The 17,113-nt window shown below is 30.5% G+C and overlaps 1 protein-coding gene across 5 annotated transcripts in view; it reads right to left on the bottom strand.

Annotated features, from left to right (window-relative positions):
* Positions 1 to 17,113, bottom strand: part of LOC129229679 (PR domain zinc finger protein 10-like) — a 138,155-nt gene that overhangs the window by 43,892 nt on the left and 77,150 nt on the right. For 2 of the 5 annotated variants that reach the window (XM_054864041.1, XM_054864049.1), the window contains exons 13-17: positions 14,899 to 15,086; positions 14,200 to 14,271; positions 11,431 to 11,511; positions 4,141 to 4,298; positions 2,278 to 2,569 (exon numbers count right to left, since the gene is read on the bottom strand). In XM_054864041.1, coding sequence (XP_054720016.1) covers positions 2,278 to 2,569; positions 4,141 to 4,298; positions 11,431 to 11,511; positions 14,200 to 14,271; positions 14,899 to 15,086 — 791 coding nt within the window. The remainder of the gene's footprint in view (positions 1 to 2,277; positions 2,570 to 4,140; positions 4,299 to 11,430; positions 11,512 to 14,199; positions 14,272 to 14,898; positions 15,087 to 17,113) is intronic. The other 3 variants (XM_054864061.1, XM_054864054.1, XM_054864067.1) reach the window with 2 other exon arrangements.

The raw sequence follows: 17,113 nt of genomic DNA on the forward strand, positions 1-17,113 counted from the left end.
GAACAGTATGTTAGAATAAATGCATTTAGTCCTGCAGAAGTTATTTAAAAAAAAAATGTAAATTATGATGATTAAAGTTGTTTGGTATTTTTTATATATTTAAGTCTTATTACTTAATGAAAAGCCCTCGTATTTTACTTATACTTTCATTAAAGTCTTTCATTAAATTATGAGAAAATATTGTATTTCCCCTCTAAAATACTTCGTAGAAAAAGAAAAATTAAAACTTCCAAAAGTGTGCGAATGAATTAGTCTTGTCAAACAGGGATTTGAGAGAATTTTCCAAAGAAGAAAATATAAATAACTATTTGACATCGATATACAGTGGCGCCCAAAAGTGTTCGTACACCTTCAAATTTTGTATTAAAACCAAAACAACACAAAAATTCGAATATGAAGTCTAATTTTTTTCCACATCATTCCTATGCCATTCTAAATAAAACCTAGCAGTGTTGTCAAAATATTGCCTGATTTTATTTCTGAAATTTGTTAAAAAACAAAGAGACAGAGAAATAATATGCCACAAAAGTCATCGCACACTGCAATAATTTCGAATAAATTCATGATTAAAATTATCACATGTTTTTTTTATTATTTTTGCATTGTGTTGACACTAAAGTCATTTCGCTTTAATTTTTTGCTTATTTTTTACTTTATATTCTGCTTATTATTTTTAAAATGGCTGGCCATCGTAAAAAACATCAAACACCATTCGAAATTTGATTTTTTTCCATCACAGTAGCAGTAAATTGGTTTAAAATGTCTCTAAATTAGTTACTTTATATCATTCAATAGTAAAGTGCTGGATAAAATGCTTTAAAGAATAGAAGTGGATTGAAAACAAGGTAAGAAAAGGTCAACTAGCAAAGTTAACAAAGCGTGATCAGAGATTTACAGTTAAAAAAATTATGAAAAACACACATTTGAGTGCTGTAAAAGTTTCTGTAGAATTTAATGAAACATTTTACACTTAATTTTCACCTGAAGATGTTTGCTAAGTTCTCTGATAAGCTGGATTAGATGGGTGCGAAAAACAGAAAGCATACACTTTTCGTCACAAAATTAGTGATAAATAAGCTTCAAAATGTTTTGGAATAACGTCTTACTTATGGATGAAAAGAAATTCAACATTTTTGGCTCAATTGTAGTATAATTGTAAGTAGAAGAAAAAGTGAGGAATTTAATCTTAAGAACTCAGTTGGATCAGTTAATCAGGATGGTGAAGGTGTTCTGGTGTGTGGGTGCATATCAGCATCAGGACTTGGAAGTTTGTAATTTTTTGATGAAATTACGAATCATGCTGTTCATTAAAATATTTTAAAAAACAATTTTAAACTATTAGCCCAAATTTTTTTTATTTTTTATTTTAACAATTTTATTTTTTATCAAGATAACGAACGAAGTATTCAATGTCAACTACTGATGCCTCAAAAATTGTCCTTAAGTTTAAAAATATCTTATCAATAGCCAGATTTAAACTTCATGTAACACATTTAGAGGAATCTGGAGGCTAGATTATGAAAATATACCATTGGAACAAAAAGCGAACTAGAAACAGTAAGACCAGAAGTGCAATTGGACACTTACTCAGAAATTGCACAAAAAAAGACAGAAAAAACAATGAAATCTATTCTGCGACGTTTAAAACCTATTGATGATACTGCATGATACTCTACTAAATAATAACTTAATAAACAGATTATTTACATTCAAAGTGTATGACGACTTTCATGAGATAAAGTTTCTGGCACTTTTTGATTAGTTATTTATTAAAAATCAAGTTATATTATGTTGTTAACAATTTTCATGTAATTTTGTAGAAAATAGATCATAGATCTTGTAATTAAATACCCATTTTAAAATATTAATTTTAACCAATGGGTAGGAGTGTATTTCATTGAAAATTGCAAGTGTATGAACACTTTTGGGAGCCAACTGTATACTACCAATTTATTGCAACTAATAATTTTTAAAGTGCACCTCAGAAAAAAAAATCTTTTAACTTATATGTTTTAAATTCCATGTTGCACTGATTAAGAAGCTGATACATCTCTAGTACAATCAAATATGTTCAAGCTGATCAAATTCTTTCAACCAGTAGTGTGGCCAAAAATTTCCTTTTAGACACCCAGAAGGTAATTTCTCACTATTCTACTAATAGATAGAATCTGATTGAATCAAATCATATCACTTGTGTTGAACATGAATGTGTCTCTTAAGGGATTGATTAAGTGGAAACAAGTTCTTTAATGCATTAATCACATAATCGTATAATACCTGAGTGCATTCAGGGCATTTAGGCATTTCTTCTCCCCCTAATTTACTTTCATCACTGCCATCAAATCCATCATCAGTAACAAGACTGGAATCCAAGAATGGATGTCCCTCGTTAAAAGCCACATCTTCTGCAGCATGGGTCAGAGTGTGTAAGTTCAGAACACTAGAATTATCAAAAGTAAGGCCACAGTGAGTGCATACCCACTCGGTTCCTTGCTTTTTCTTAAACAGCGATTTCATAGGTTTAATGGATTGCAAATCATCATCATCACGCTTATGACGACGAACATGCCTAGAAAAATAATACATTTGTTATTAACTTAATCTAGGTATACTGGAGCACGATACCCTTAAAAATTATCATCTAATGAACAGATGTAAGGTTTAACTTAGCTTCAATTTTTCATTTAGATATTTCTAACTTAAAAAAAATATATATAATATTTTTCAAATTGAAAGCAATAGCATGATTTTAAATAAATAGCAAGTAAAAAAAGAATTGTCTAATAACTTAACAAGATTGCTTTAATTTGCTAAAGTTTTTGAACCCACATCTTTAGTACATGAAATTACATACTTTTGGGCTGAAAAGCAAAATTAATAAAACAAGTACTATTGAAAAAGCAAATATCCAAAAACTTTGTAAGACACGTAAAAGGAACTCTATTTCAAAAAAGTGAATGTATAAAAATATTGTTCCCAACTGTCACGTTTATAAAACATTATAGGCATGGAAAATGAAGAGTGGATGTAAAATCAGTTGTCAAAAATGGAATTATTAGGTGCAAAATAAATAATGCCCCTCAATCAGAGGGGAAAATAACCGACTATGACCCCGTCTCTGACTTTAAGAATTTTAGGGCCTCTGCCAACTTTGCCATAAAATCAGACTGACTCTGCAAGCACCGGCAGAGTTGCAGACTTTCAAAGGAAAATGAGACTCCTAGCCTTGGAATTTAAAATCTTTGACTCAACTTCTTTACCCCAATATCAGTTCGACTCCGATTCCATAGCCCTGTTTTTTTGTGAAATAATGATTGTTGATATGATTTGCTCTTATTTTCATTCTTAAATTTAAATTTTATTTCTTCTATTTTTGGCAGCAGGAAATAACGCGAAATTCATAGTCCATTTTCTTATAACAGAAAGACTTGTGCAGCCCCATTTTTTTAAATTATAGAAATTATTTATTTAAGTGGACATTTTATTGTTTTTTTTATATTTTATAAAGTATATTTATTTACTGTTTTTATTATCATTTCCGTATATATTTCATGCGTGTATTATGAGCAAGGCATGGTTTGTTTCTAGAAACTAGTTTAAAGATATGTTTCGCATAATTTGCAGTCTTGGCTAATTTAGAGAATATTATATAGATACCCAAAACTCAATGTTGATGAACGGGAAAGTAGAACTGAACGGAATTTCTTGTTTTGATGAGATAGCTATGCATTTTTTTTAATAAGAAAAACTGATGTAAAAACATAAGTTTTACCAGGAATATTATCTAAACAATTTAATTGGAAATTAAAATTAGTAAGATAAATCTTTCAACAAGGTTCTAAATTGCACCTAATTAGCTCCCTTACCCCCCCCCCTCCAAATGTTTCTTTTTTTCCTGTTCTTTCTTTCTTTCTTTTTTGAACAAAGAAACAGATTGCCTGTTAGAATCTTGATTGACATAGAGGTGTGTGGCTTGCAAAATGTCAAGCTGTCAATCTAAATGATTAAGAAAACATACATTGAATAAAAGTTAAAATATAATTTTTTTTTTTTTTTTTTGAAGTTTATCCATATGAGTAAATAATAAGATAAGCAGTCAGAGGGTTGATAAGAAGAAGAAATAGAAATATAACACTATACCTGTTTCTATTGTAAACATGACTAAATTTTATATCACAAATTGGACATTTATACTTTTTCTCGCCAGTATGCATAATCAAATGCCTCTGTAAACTATAATTACGTGGGAAACTTTTGTAACAAATATCACATTTATAATCTTCTTGTTTACAGGGAATCTGAAAAGAAGGAAAAGAAAATAAGACAACACAGTATTTATGTAAAAAAAGTCAAAAAATGTTTAAAATTTCACAATAAAGCAATAAATAAGTGGTTTTTTCCATCCCTGTCTCTCTTCTTTTAGTTAAAGTTGCACTACCACGCATTTAATTAATACAGTTAAGTCATGTCAGAACAAACTTAAAGGGACTGCAAATGTTATTCATTGCAATGGGAACTGGTAATGGAAATGGAGCAATGAAATTACTATTTAAACAGGACTGAACATTTATTTCGCGGAAACATATATTTTGTTTTATTGGTATTCGTAGAACTGCCACTGAGTTCTGCTACTAAAAGTATTTGCTTTAGTAGCCTGTAATATGAAAAATGGTCTCAAAATAGTGGCTAGATGTAGAAAATAGCTTTTAATCAAGTCTCCCTTTTTTGAATAGCATTTATGGGTCATTCTTCAAAAAGTGCAACTTTTCTGTCACATGCCTTTTTACTGTAAAACTTTTAAGGAACAATTCATTTAACAATGCTTTTTAATTTCATCAAAAATATATCTACTTACACCTGCCAACAATTTTTTAATAAAATTTTTTATTTTGATATATTTTTGGTTCACAACATGTGAATTCTCACCTCTGTGGCATGTCACACACCTGGTGTGACAGTTTATGTTGCTTAATAACTTGTTTAAAAGAATATACTTGTTTATAATTCCTTGCACAAGTGTCTCAAATACTAATTGTTAAAGTATATTTAATTATTTAATATTGTGTTTTAGTCCATTTTAGTACAATAAGTTATCATGTCAAGCAATAAATTCTCACCTCCGTTACCTAAACACAAAACGCCATTTGTCATTAACACATGGCAGTAATGACATCACAATTTATTTTCCATGATACAAGGGAGCCCCCTTGTTTATTTTCAGTCATAAAAAAAGTTGTGAGATTTTTGTTGAAAAACAAGAAGAGGGATTTTGCTTTCAAAACTAAGTGTGGTTATTGTGACTTCTCACCTCCGTGAACAGGGATGTAAATTAATGTAAAAAAAGAAGTGAACATGTTTTCATATGTTTAACATGTGGAGATTGTAGCAAAGAAGAAAAATATATATATATTTCCCTGAAAAATGTATCTATTAGGCCTATATTAATGGAAAATTCCTCACTTCAGTGACAGATCTTATTAATGTCATTATTTCTGAGGTGAAAATAAATGATGGAGGGGAAATACATCAATATTAGGCATTCTAGCAAAATTATAAATTGCTAGTAGAGAGAGCTTAATATTAGATTCCCACTAATCATTAAAATATCTCATTTTTTGCACAATTAACAAAATTACTACTTTGATATTAAATAGGCCTCCATTTTTAAACAATAAAAGTTTTCTTCTTTTTTTTTAATTACCGTGAACAAGGCATTATATATATATATATATATATATATATATATATATTTTAAATGAGTACAATAATTGAAACTCCTGGATCATTGTATATGGTTACTTGTAGTAGGTAACACTTTCATGTCAGAATATATATATTAAAAAAAAGAAAACAAAACAAAAGGTTTCGAAACTGAAAAATATTGCGCTCAAAAGTTACGCTTTCTGGAGAATGACCCTTATGTCATTATAATGTTAAATATCTTGGCTGTGTGGTATGTTATGTAAGTGGGACTACTCAAAGCAGAGAGCTAGATCTTATCAACAATGTAAGTTTTATAAGGATGTTTCCTAAACTATCTATGAAAAAGAAAAAAAGAACTTGAAAAAACATTTTCGAGACTTTAGTTCTGCACTTTTAAATGAACACTAAAGAAACAAGTACAGACACATTCTGATATTGACTGTTAATTTAAGACAACAGTAAAAGATTGACTGCATAAAAAGTGCTAGACACACTGCATTCATGACAATTCCAATTGCGAGGAAATTAGCTCTCGTTTTCAAAAAAATGTATGAAATAAGGCTACAAAGAGCAAAATTTTATTGATATTCATCCAGAATACAAACAGTAGTTAACAAAAATAGTACCAATGGAAATAAACTTTTTGGGAAACTCATGACTGTAAAAACAAACTTTTTACAAAGGTTGTGATGGCAAAAACTAAACAAAGTGCACAAAAATATGAACATGATATATTTATGAATGTGAATACCTTTATTACATTTCATTTTTCTACTTTTTAAAATGCTTATTTTTATAAAAATGAATGCATCAAAGCGTCACTGTTTTTCTTTCTTCTTTTTCCAAAAAGTAGGGGCTAAGTTATAAACGAATTTTTAATTTTGTTTATAATTTTTTTGCCCTAAGAGAAAAGACGGGAGTTTTTATGTATTATAGTCGTTTTCTCAGTAAAATAGTTCTTTACAATTGATTGCAAAACACTCCTTTTTGTCCAGATTTTGGCTAAAAGAGGTGCCATAGTCACCTTTTTAGTAGATATGGCAGCCCTCTGTTCCCTGTAATGAAGCATTACTGTTGTATCAAAGGGGGGGGGGGGGAAATGAAATTCTATCAAATTGGATCTTTCAAACACAGATTGATAATAACTAAAGAACTATCTCACAAAAACCAGATAATAGTATGTTTGAAACTTTTAAATTCAAAAGTAAACAAGTAAAATAAACTCTCGTGTAGAAAGGAATTACATTATAAATATATTGTATCACATATGAAATACAAATAAATAACCAATTTAATTATACACTTTCTGCTTGGTTTTGTCAATTCAGGGCTCCCAACATATTTGAGCCATAGAAAAGAGTAAAAGAGGACCAAAGAGGACCAGTTAGGATTAAAAAGAGGACCTTGGGAGGACCATTCGTAGTTAAACCCAGGGAGCACCAAAAGGCAAATTAGCTGCCTGGCATTAAATACGTGAAGATAATTCGTTATTTAACCATAATAATGATTTTTTTTTTATGATAAATTCTTATCACCTTCTGTTCAACTGAACTTTTTATCCATTGAATTACATTATTTACACAAACATTTGGATGGGGGGGGGGGGGGTGACAAGCAAGCATGTAACTGACCATCTTCCAGAGTAACTTGAATTGTAAAATAAATTTTCTACTAATTAACAGGTAAAAACTGGCTAATTAAAAATAATCACCTAAGTGACTGATGAATCAGTGCATACCTAATAAAGATCTTTTAGATACACTTATTACAGTAAACACCTTAGCACATAGTAGTTTACAAAATTTTTCACATAAACAGTTTAAAGAGTTTGATATAAGGTACCGCAAGACAAGAAGATATAGTTTAGAGGCCAAGAGATCCCCTCCCCCTCCACAGCCCTTGGTTTTTACACAAATTTCCAGCCAAAATATGGTATATTTATATACATATGAGAGTTTATGACCAAACACCAAAGCAGGAGGTAATATCTGGCTACGCTACTGACTGACTAAGTTTAAAAATATTAGAGGTTTGCCAAATCATTTATTAGTATGCTAACTATCCAAATCATGTCTTCATATGTATGTATTACTTGTTCTAGCACCAAAAAATATTGTAACTGTCTTCAAGTATATATAAAAATTAGTGAGAAAGAATTTTTTTTATTAAAATTGCCACACCCAAAAATATACAAATTCTGCTTAAGCGATAAATACACTGAACTGAATGTAAATTTGAGCCTGCTTTGACTGGATAACTTAACGTAATAAATAAATGTTTAAGTTCAGATTCTTAGAGCTATATTTTCAAATTAAAAATACTCATTATGAGTATTTAAAAAAATAAACATACAAAGTTTTAGTTTTTAAACATAAAATTAAATAATATAATTTGAGGTAGCACATGTCAAAACAGCTTCCAATTTTCAAAAATATTAAAATAATTACAAGATGCAAAAGGATTGAAATCTTGAACACGAGAATCAAATTTTCGCGAAATATGTTCACTGATGGCATAATTTCAAAAAAAAAAAAAAAAAAAAAAAAAAATCCCTAAAACTAAACATGACTGAAATTGAACATAAAATATACTAGTCTAGGATAGCATATGTGAGAATAACATTTGATTGCGCAAAACATCAAAATATGTACAAGATGCAAAAAAATTGAAATCTCAAACACAAGAAGCAATTCTTCGCGAAGTTCGAGTAAGCGCAATGCTGCTATGGTTCCAAAAATAAGAAAGTTTATTATCTTTTAAAATTAAACAAAAAATAAGCTAATCAATGGTGGCGAATGTTAAAATAACTTCTGATTGCCAGAACTATCAAAATATTAACAAGATGCAAAAAGATTGAAATCTCAAACACAACAAGCAATTTTCCGCGAAGTGCGAGTAAGTTCAATGTTGCCATGATTTCGAAAAAAAAAAGTAGTTTGTTATCTATTAAAATTAAACAAAAAATAAGCTAATCTAGGGTGGATTGTGTCAAAATAACTTCTGATTGACAAAAATATCAAATTATTTACAAGATGCAAAAAGACAGAAATCTCAAACACAACAAGCACTTTCCGCGAAGTGCGAGAAAGTTTAATGTTGCTATGGTTCCAAAAATAAAAAAGTTAATTGTCTATTAAAATTAACCAAAAAATAAGCTAATCAATGGAGGTGTTATGTCAAAATTACTTTCTATTGCCAAAATTATCAAAACATTAAGATGCAAAGAGATTGAAAACTCAAAACCCAGCAAGCAATTTTCCGCGAAGTGCGAGTAAGTTCAATGTTGCCATGGTTTCGAAAAAAAAGTAGTTTATTATCTATTAATATTAAACAAAAAATAAGCTAATCTATGGTGGAGTGTGTCAAAATAAATTGCCAAAAATATTAAAACGATTGCCAAAAATATCAAAATATGTACAAAATGCAAAAAGATTGAAATCTCAAACACAAGAAGCAATTCCTCGCGAAGTTCGAGTTCGTGCAATGCTGCTATTCTTCCAAAAATGAGAAAAGTTATTATCTATTAAAATTAAACAAAAAATAAGCTAATCAATGGTGGCGAATGTCAAAATAACTTCCGATTGCCAAAAATATCAAATTATTAACAAGATGCAAAAAGATTGAAATCTCAAACACGACAAGCAATTTTCCGCGAAGTTAAAGTAAGTTCAATGTTACCATGGTTTCGAAAAAAAAATGTAGTTTATTATCTACTAAAATTAAACAAAAAATAAACTAATCTATGGTGGATTGTGTCAAAATAACTTCTGATTGACAAAAATATCAAATCATTTACAAGATGCAAAAAGATTGAAATCTCAAACACGACAAGCACGTTCCGCGAAGTGTGAGAAAGTTTAATGTGTTGCTATGGTTTCAAAGATAAAAAAATTAATTGTCTATTAAAATTAACCAAAAAATAAGCTAATCTAAGGAGGTGTTATGTCAAAATAACTTCCATTGCCAAAAATATCAAAATATTTACAAGATGCAAAGAGATTGAAATCTCAAAACCCAAACACAATTTTCGGCGAAGTTCAAGAAAGTTTGATGTTACCATGGTTCCGAAAAAAAAGTAGTTTATTATCTATTGTAATTAAACATAAAATAATCTAATCTAAGTTAATGAATGTTAAAATAACTTCTGATTGTTAAAAACATCAAAATATTAACAAGATGCAAAAAAACTGAACTCGCAAACACAGGAAGTAATTTTTCGCGAAGCTACATATCGAACACAAGTTCAGAAAATTGCACTGATGAAATATTCTTTATTTTTTTCAAGGTTTTTCAAGGAGGTACGAATCCGTGAGAAATATCGGTAGCAAAATGCTTTGATTTGATGTCATAAATCCTCCCCCAAACCTCTCCATTTGCTAGATTTCCATGTTACAGCGGTTGAAGAAGGAGTAATATCGTCAATCTGAAGCGAAATAATACCAGAAAGTCAGGTTCAATAGAAAAACGGCGCCGCGGCCGCGTGTTCGGGCGTAACAAACGTCAGCACACATTATCTTTTAATGTAATGAAAATTTTTAAAATCTGATTTTTGAGTAAAACCAATATAAAAGCAGACTAAACGGACCAAAGTGTTAAAAAGCGGTCTAAAGCGGACTTTACCTTAAAAAACGGACTTTGGCGGAAAAAGCGGACCATTTGGGAGCCCTGCAATTAAATGTACAGAAATGTTCCGTGAAGCTTCAAAGCAAAATTCATGTAATTTTCAATGTTAACGTTGTTTCACTTTTATGCTGTTTTAGTCGTCGCAAAGTTGACACGGTTTGAAAGGTTTCAATCCCAGTTATTACAGTGAGTTTTTTTTTTTGCTGGTTCTGCTACCTAATTTAAATATGGAATACCCTATTGAAGTTAAATGCTATAGTTACTGATAAAAACCTTCAGCTTTTTGAAATCCTGGTAAAAGTAATCTGTAAGTGCTTTATTTTATACTAGACCTCCATGTTTCATAAATACACATGCATATTTGTGTTGGAGAGAGAGAGAGACTGAAAAAAATAAAGAAAAAAAGCTCAGTTCCCTTTTAGTAAAACCTTCTATTTTGACATGTAGTGACTCCCATTTTTGTACATATGTATAAATGAATGTGTGTGATGTATATAAATTAAAACAAGGAAAAATAGCTTTACAATGAGTGTAATTCACTTTCAATTTGTGGACAAATATTATTATTCTTAAAAACAACTTTCAGTTGCAATTAGAACTGTGGTGGGTCGTCTTTCTCATAAGGGGTACAATTATTGGATTTTTGAATAACAAGCTAGAAGAAACTGTTAAGAAATAAATGAGTTTTATTGTTTTATTTCTACAAAATTGAGAATAAAGAAATGAACTTATTAGTCAAATTAAATGAGTTATTAAAATGCATGGGATTAAAAAAACAAAAAAAAAAAACTTATAATAATAAAAAAATTGAAATTTCTTTGTCCTGAAGTTTTATAATTTTTTAACTAAAAGGAATGCACACTTATGTACAAAAATAAATAAATTCTTTGAATAAAACAATGACAAACTTACATTAGATGTAAATAAACTAAAAACCCATTCCAATGTATAGCTTTTGATAAGAAAAAAGTCACTAAAAGTACAAAAATGTCATAACCAATTATTTAAATCATAATTTATATCGAGGTGATATAAATCAAGTGAGTCTGATACAAACATAAGCTCCCAGAACTAACATTCAGAGATTCGATACATTAAATGTACCTTAATCTTTTTAGGTGGACGACCTCTGGGTCGTTTAGATATGGAGACCATTGGTGTCTCCTCCAATGTTCCAAAAGAAACCTGAGAAGGAGGAGACAGTTACAAACCAATTTCATAAAGTATTATCAACTATATTTCTATTTCCTATAAACTAAAGCTAATTTTGAAAACTACAAGTTAATCAAGGAATACAATTTTTTAATTGCATTTCACTTAACTTGCAATTTTCAAAATTCACAATTTTAGCATTTACAAAGCAAATAATACTTTTTGAAGTATTTTAATATGCAACCAAATCATCATAAGCATCATGAAAGCAGAAAAATATGAATTCAGAATAAGAGTTCAGACTTTTGTAAGATGTCATTACTAATCCCTTTCAACTTTTTAAACTTCAACATCAAAACAGTGAACAGTTTTATATTAGTTGATATCAGCAAGGTTGACAACTTTTGAGATGCAATTTGAGGAGCATCAGTACTAATTTTGAGGAGAATTTTGAAATTTTGGAACAAGGCGGTATTTTGCATGAAAATCAATATGAAAACTAAAACTACTTGTCTGAAGTTGTTTTGGAGCTTTATGATCATTTTAAGTACTAGCATAAAAATAATCATTTTTAAATTAATAAAAAAGCTTTAAACACTATGTCATGCCTTGAGTATAATCATATTTAATTTTCAATAGTTACAGGTCTGTCGTAATAAAATACAAAAATATAATTAAATCAATTTAATTTAATTAAAATCTTCAGTAAGCCTGATCAGAATAAATACTAAATTTGGTGAATGATGTTGGCTGAATGTAACCGGATGAAGATTTTTGAATTGATGGTGCAGCCTTCAGCCAAAAATTTATTATAAAAAGGGTTGAAAATATTAGTTTACAAAATGGTATTAATATCTAATAAGTGGTAGAATGACAGAATAATGACAATGAGATAGCCGAAAACAACAAAGCTTTCAGAAGCAATGCCAGGGACCGCGTTAGGCATTCGCCAATGCGCCAAATGCGATAAAATCGGCGAACAAAATTCGAATTTGGCAAATTTAGTGGCGAACAGAAAATTCTCTAAAATATACACAGAGGAAAAAAAATTTCCCTTCAGATGTCAATCTAGATAAAAATTTGGACCCCTAAAAACGGACCCTTCACAAAATTCCGACCCCTAAAAACGAACTTTTCACAAAACTCCCAGACTAGCAATCACTAAAAGTTGTTTTATCCTCGGACCACTCCGGGTAGATTGAGGTGTGCGTACGCGCGTTAGCATCGGATTGGAGCGTTATCGTCCATCGGATCGGAGGAAGGATGACGTTTGCCTCTCGCCTTTTTGCGCCACTGTACTTGCGCCTCTCGCTGATTGGATATTGAGTGTGCAGCGTGGCAACCGAGTAGAAAGTGTTGGCGGATACCTTGTTGAATGGCGCGTTTGTTTCACTGTGTTCGATGTCTGAAACATCGGAGTAAGATAGGAATGCAGTTTTTACTTCGTTAAAAGCTTTTATTTCTATTCTCAAAGTCATTAAAGAATGATAAATATCACTTAAACTTGCTTTTAGAAATTTTTTCCTTTGAAAAATTACATATGATTTGTGGAAAAACTACTTAATTTGCAATTTTTTCTAACCAAATTCCTAAAAACAGACAAAAAATCCTAGATATACCCCCGCCCTTAAACTCAAAAAATTGTCAAAAATTAAGTTATACTTCACTTTCTGATTAAATATTTCTGCAGACAAAAATACATTAAAATGAGTAAAATTTAGTCTTTGACTAAGACTTTTGAAATTTGGCTAATTTACTGGCGAACAATTCGAAATCCTTAGCCTGATCCCGGAATGCCTTTGTTTTATTATATTTTTTAAACGCAAGGGAAACAAATACATTTCGAAAAGATTATCTGTTCATCAACAGATTACTGATTTGGAATTGCTTTCTCTTGGTTTATTACATTACTGGTTTTTTAAATGTTGTTACCATCTGTTGCCCGGTACTTGTTTGACTCGACTTAGTAATTTCTAAGCAGTGAACAATATAAAGTGCGCTGAGCATAATTATGAAGTCATTTTTACAAAGTATAAATTTTTGTTAAATTTCTCGGGTTTTCTTCTTTAAAAAAAAATAAATAAAATAAAAAATAAACTTTAACAACCATAAAAACAAAATTCAACGAATCTGAAAAATAAAATTTATGAAATCCCACAAATTAGCAAAATAATCACATGTATGTTTAGGAATTAATTTCTGACTAATTCGCTTCGAATTTGGAACAACCATTTTTAATACTAAATGAAGATGGTAGGTTGTTTTGAAAGTCCCACAACAGTTTTCAAGTTTTCATACTGAACATAACAGGCCACACGGATCAACTTCATGATCAACCTATGGCCCGCAGGCGGTAGTTTCGTCACCTCTGGCTACCACTCCTATTAAAAAGGAAAAGTTTGAAATTCTAATCTATTAAATGTAAAATATATATATGTATGTATAATTTATTTTTAATGGTTATATAATTTGTGTGCGTTCCTCGCGAGATTCCTATACTTTAATTTCTGCCATATAAAAAGTATGCTAATGATTCAAAACATGTTTTGTTTAAAAAAAAATCATAAACATTTATAGCTCACTAATTGTATTATACTGCCATTTCATACAAATTACAAGGTGTAGAAAGACAAAATTAAATCTTAAATCATTAACGGATTGACCTTATGTATAAACAGATTTAGGGCAAGAATTAAAAGCTCAAATTATATATGAACTTACTTTATATTTTTTAGGTGGTCTGCCTCTAGTTTTTCTAATGATTCCTTCAGTGGTGTTACTCTCACAAAGATTCTGCACATAAAATCAACATCAGTCTTTGTTTAATAAAAAAACTTTTCTTTTTTTCTTTTAAATCATCATTACATAATTGTAGAATATATCTACTTTATTCGAACTAAATAATTTACACTACATGTTGTTACACTAATTAGAAATATGAAAATTTGAGCCTATATGCAGTTACCGTACAAAAAAGTTCTTTATTCAGCAAATTTGGAGACTATTGCAATTTTTTAAGGCCTCTTGCATGTATGCAGTATATATGCATGCCTGCGCTTCATCATTCCATAAAATTCAGAGCTCCATTCAGTAAATTGAGAATTTCTCCCACCCAAAAACTTAAGTTAAGGCAGCCCTTGATTAAGAACTAAATATTCATGCTGAAATTAAATATGAGGGGGGGGGGGACAAAACAGAGCAAACATTTAAAATACATTTAAATAAATGTTTTTTTTAAAAAATTACATTTCTATTAATGCAGCTTAGTTTTGCATGTTTGTTCTGTGAATTGCTTCAGAAAGTTTTAACAAGAAAATTTGTAACTAGTTTAACATATTAAACAGAAGAATATTTTCTAATATTGCTAAAACAATTTTGTAGGATAAGAAGAACAACAATATCTACTATGGTATTTCTTACCCGCAAGTGAGAGTTATGGACTTTCTTTGTGAGTTTTGATCGATTTTTACTCTTCTGTCTAGTCCTGGAACTCCCTGTAACTTCATTTTCTTCATCATGCTGATTTAAATGCTTTTGCAAATCTTCAGAAGTAGCAAACCGTTGATTGCATTCAAAACAGGGCCACGCATTTTCTTGTTCTTGAAGAGCTAATATTTTTTGTATTATAAAAAATATACATATATTTAATTGAAAAGGATTTAAAAAAAAATACAATTATCATATAATCCCAAACAACACTCATCTCTGAATGTGATGCACACGAAGCTATATTTTTCATTAAAACCTAAAATTTTATGAGATTTTTTTAAATTATCTTCCTTTTTTTGATTTTTTGTTTCCTTTTAAAACTTTTATTCATTGTTTTGACTAACTCAAAGTTTATCTAAAACCTAGGGGAAAAAAAGATGATTCAGTCCAGTTTTTGGATTAAAATTAGTTGCTAATGCTAACAATCAAGAAAAGACAAAATATTGTCTGAACAGTATTTCCAGCTATATCTACACTAGGGTATCCCAAGATATAATGGCGAAAAAAAAAATTTTGGAACTCGAATACACATACCCTCCATATTTTTTCCTTTTCACTTCAAAAACATCAGAAAATTTTTTATTGTAATAAAATAACGGGAACCTGAGCCGACTTGAGGTCAAAGTTGGACCTGAAATCCTGTACGGCGACTACAGTGGGAAGATTGTTAACTGTATAATTCCTTACTACACAGGACATTAATTTATTTAAAAGATATATTTAAACAACTAGAGGACCCGACAGACCTCCTTACTACACGGGATTTCTCCTTAATCCCCTACTACACGGGTATAATTCCTTACTACACGGGACATTAATTTATTTAAAAGATATATTTAAACAACCCTAGGACCCGACAGACGTTGTTCTGTTTAAACTTTGTAAATTGAAACGATAAAAAACTTCAATAAATTATCAAGTGTTTGAACCGTTTTGTTGAAAAAAAATAAGTAAAAAGAAAAATTTTTAAGCTGCTTGGTGTCAGAATGCATACATTTATTACAACTTGATTTTTCTAATGCTCACTGGACAGTTGTTTTATTAACTATTTTTTCTCCCGTACCTGGTGGTTTGTTCCTTCAGCCATACTCAAAGGATAAGAAGCGTCCTCAGATATTAAGTGTAAAAAACTAACTACCCATCTAGAACAAACGGAAAATCCCGCTGCAACATCCCCCATATGAAAAAGAATTAAACAATCGAAAGGATATCGTTTAAAAAAATGATAAAGATAAAAACAGTTCTCTGAATAAGCAAAAATCACCTCCCTCCCCGATTTAAAATAAACATTCTTCAATCAAAGTGACGAAACACTCTTTAAAAACGAAAAACAATTCTTTGCAATTCGAAATATTTCGCCAAATAAACAAAAAATACAATAAATTACATGAACAGTAGCTTTAAAATGTAAACAAATGACCACGCGACTCTATTCTTTAAAGTCAAAGTCGCCAAGCCACCACGTTACTGTAATCCAGCAGATCAGTGAGAGAAGCCAACTCCGACCGATTAGTGGTCCGATCTCTTGAACCAAAACTGTTTGGGTTCATATATTGCCTAGTTTGTTCTTCCTACCAAAGATAAAGATCTTCCACTGCACTGATCTTTTGTGTACAGAACTACCCTGTTGTAATTTATCTGGACAAAAATAAAATTTGTTTCGTCTTTAAATTTCATCATCTTTTCCTTTAAGGATTATCAAACTAATCAGTTTATTCAGTAAGGTACCGCCCTATAGCCAGGGCTAAGGCAGAAATACATGAAAAACACCGCCAGCTCAGTCAATTCCAGCCGAGGACTGAAGTTTCGTGCTTATTAACACTCATCAGCCCGGCATAGGAGTGACTGAGCTGGAGGTGGAAAACCTCTTAAGGAAGCCAAGAGTGCCAAACAAACTGGTAGCTAATGCAGAATTATCACTGACCAGACGAGTGACCGAAACAATGGTTCGGTTCAACTGGCTGATGAGTGCTAATTAGCATGAATTGCCGTCCTTGGCTGGAATTGACTGAGCTGGCGGTGTTTTTCATGTAATCAGTTTATTATTAAAGTATTCTTGACATTGGTGCCAAAATTCAGATGGATTTGAGCTGAGAAACAAATGTTGCTGGTGACGGTACTTTCTGATCATTTGGATAGGAAAACC

The sequence above is a fragment of the Uloborus diversus genome, chromosome 1, assembly GCF_026930045.1.
Source record: "Uloborus diversus isolate 005 chromosome 1, Udiv.v.3.1, whole genome shotgun sequence".
NCBI classification, from domain to species: Eukaryota; Metazoa; Arthropoda; class Arachnida; order Araneae; family Uloboridae; genus Uloborus; species Uloborus diversus.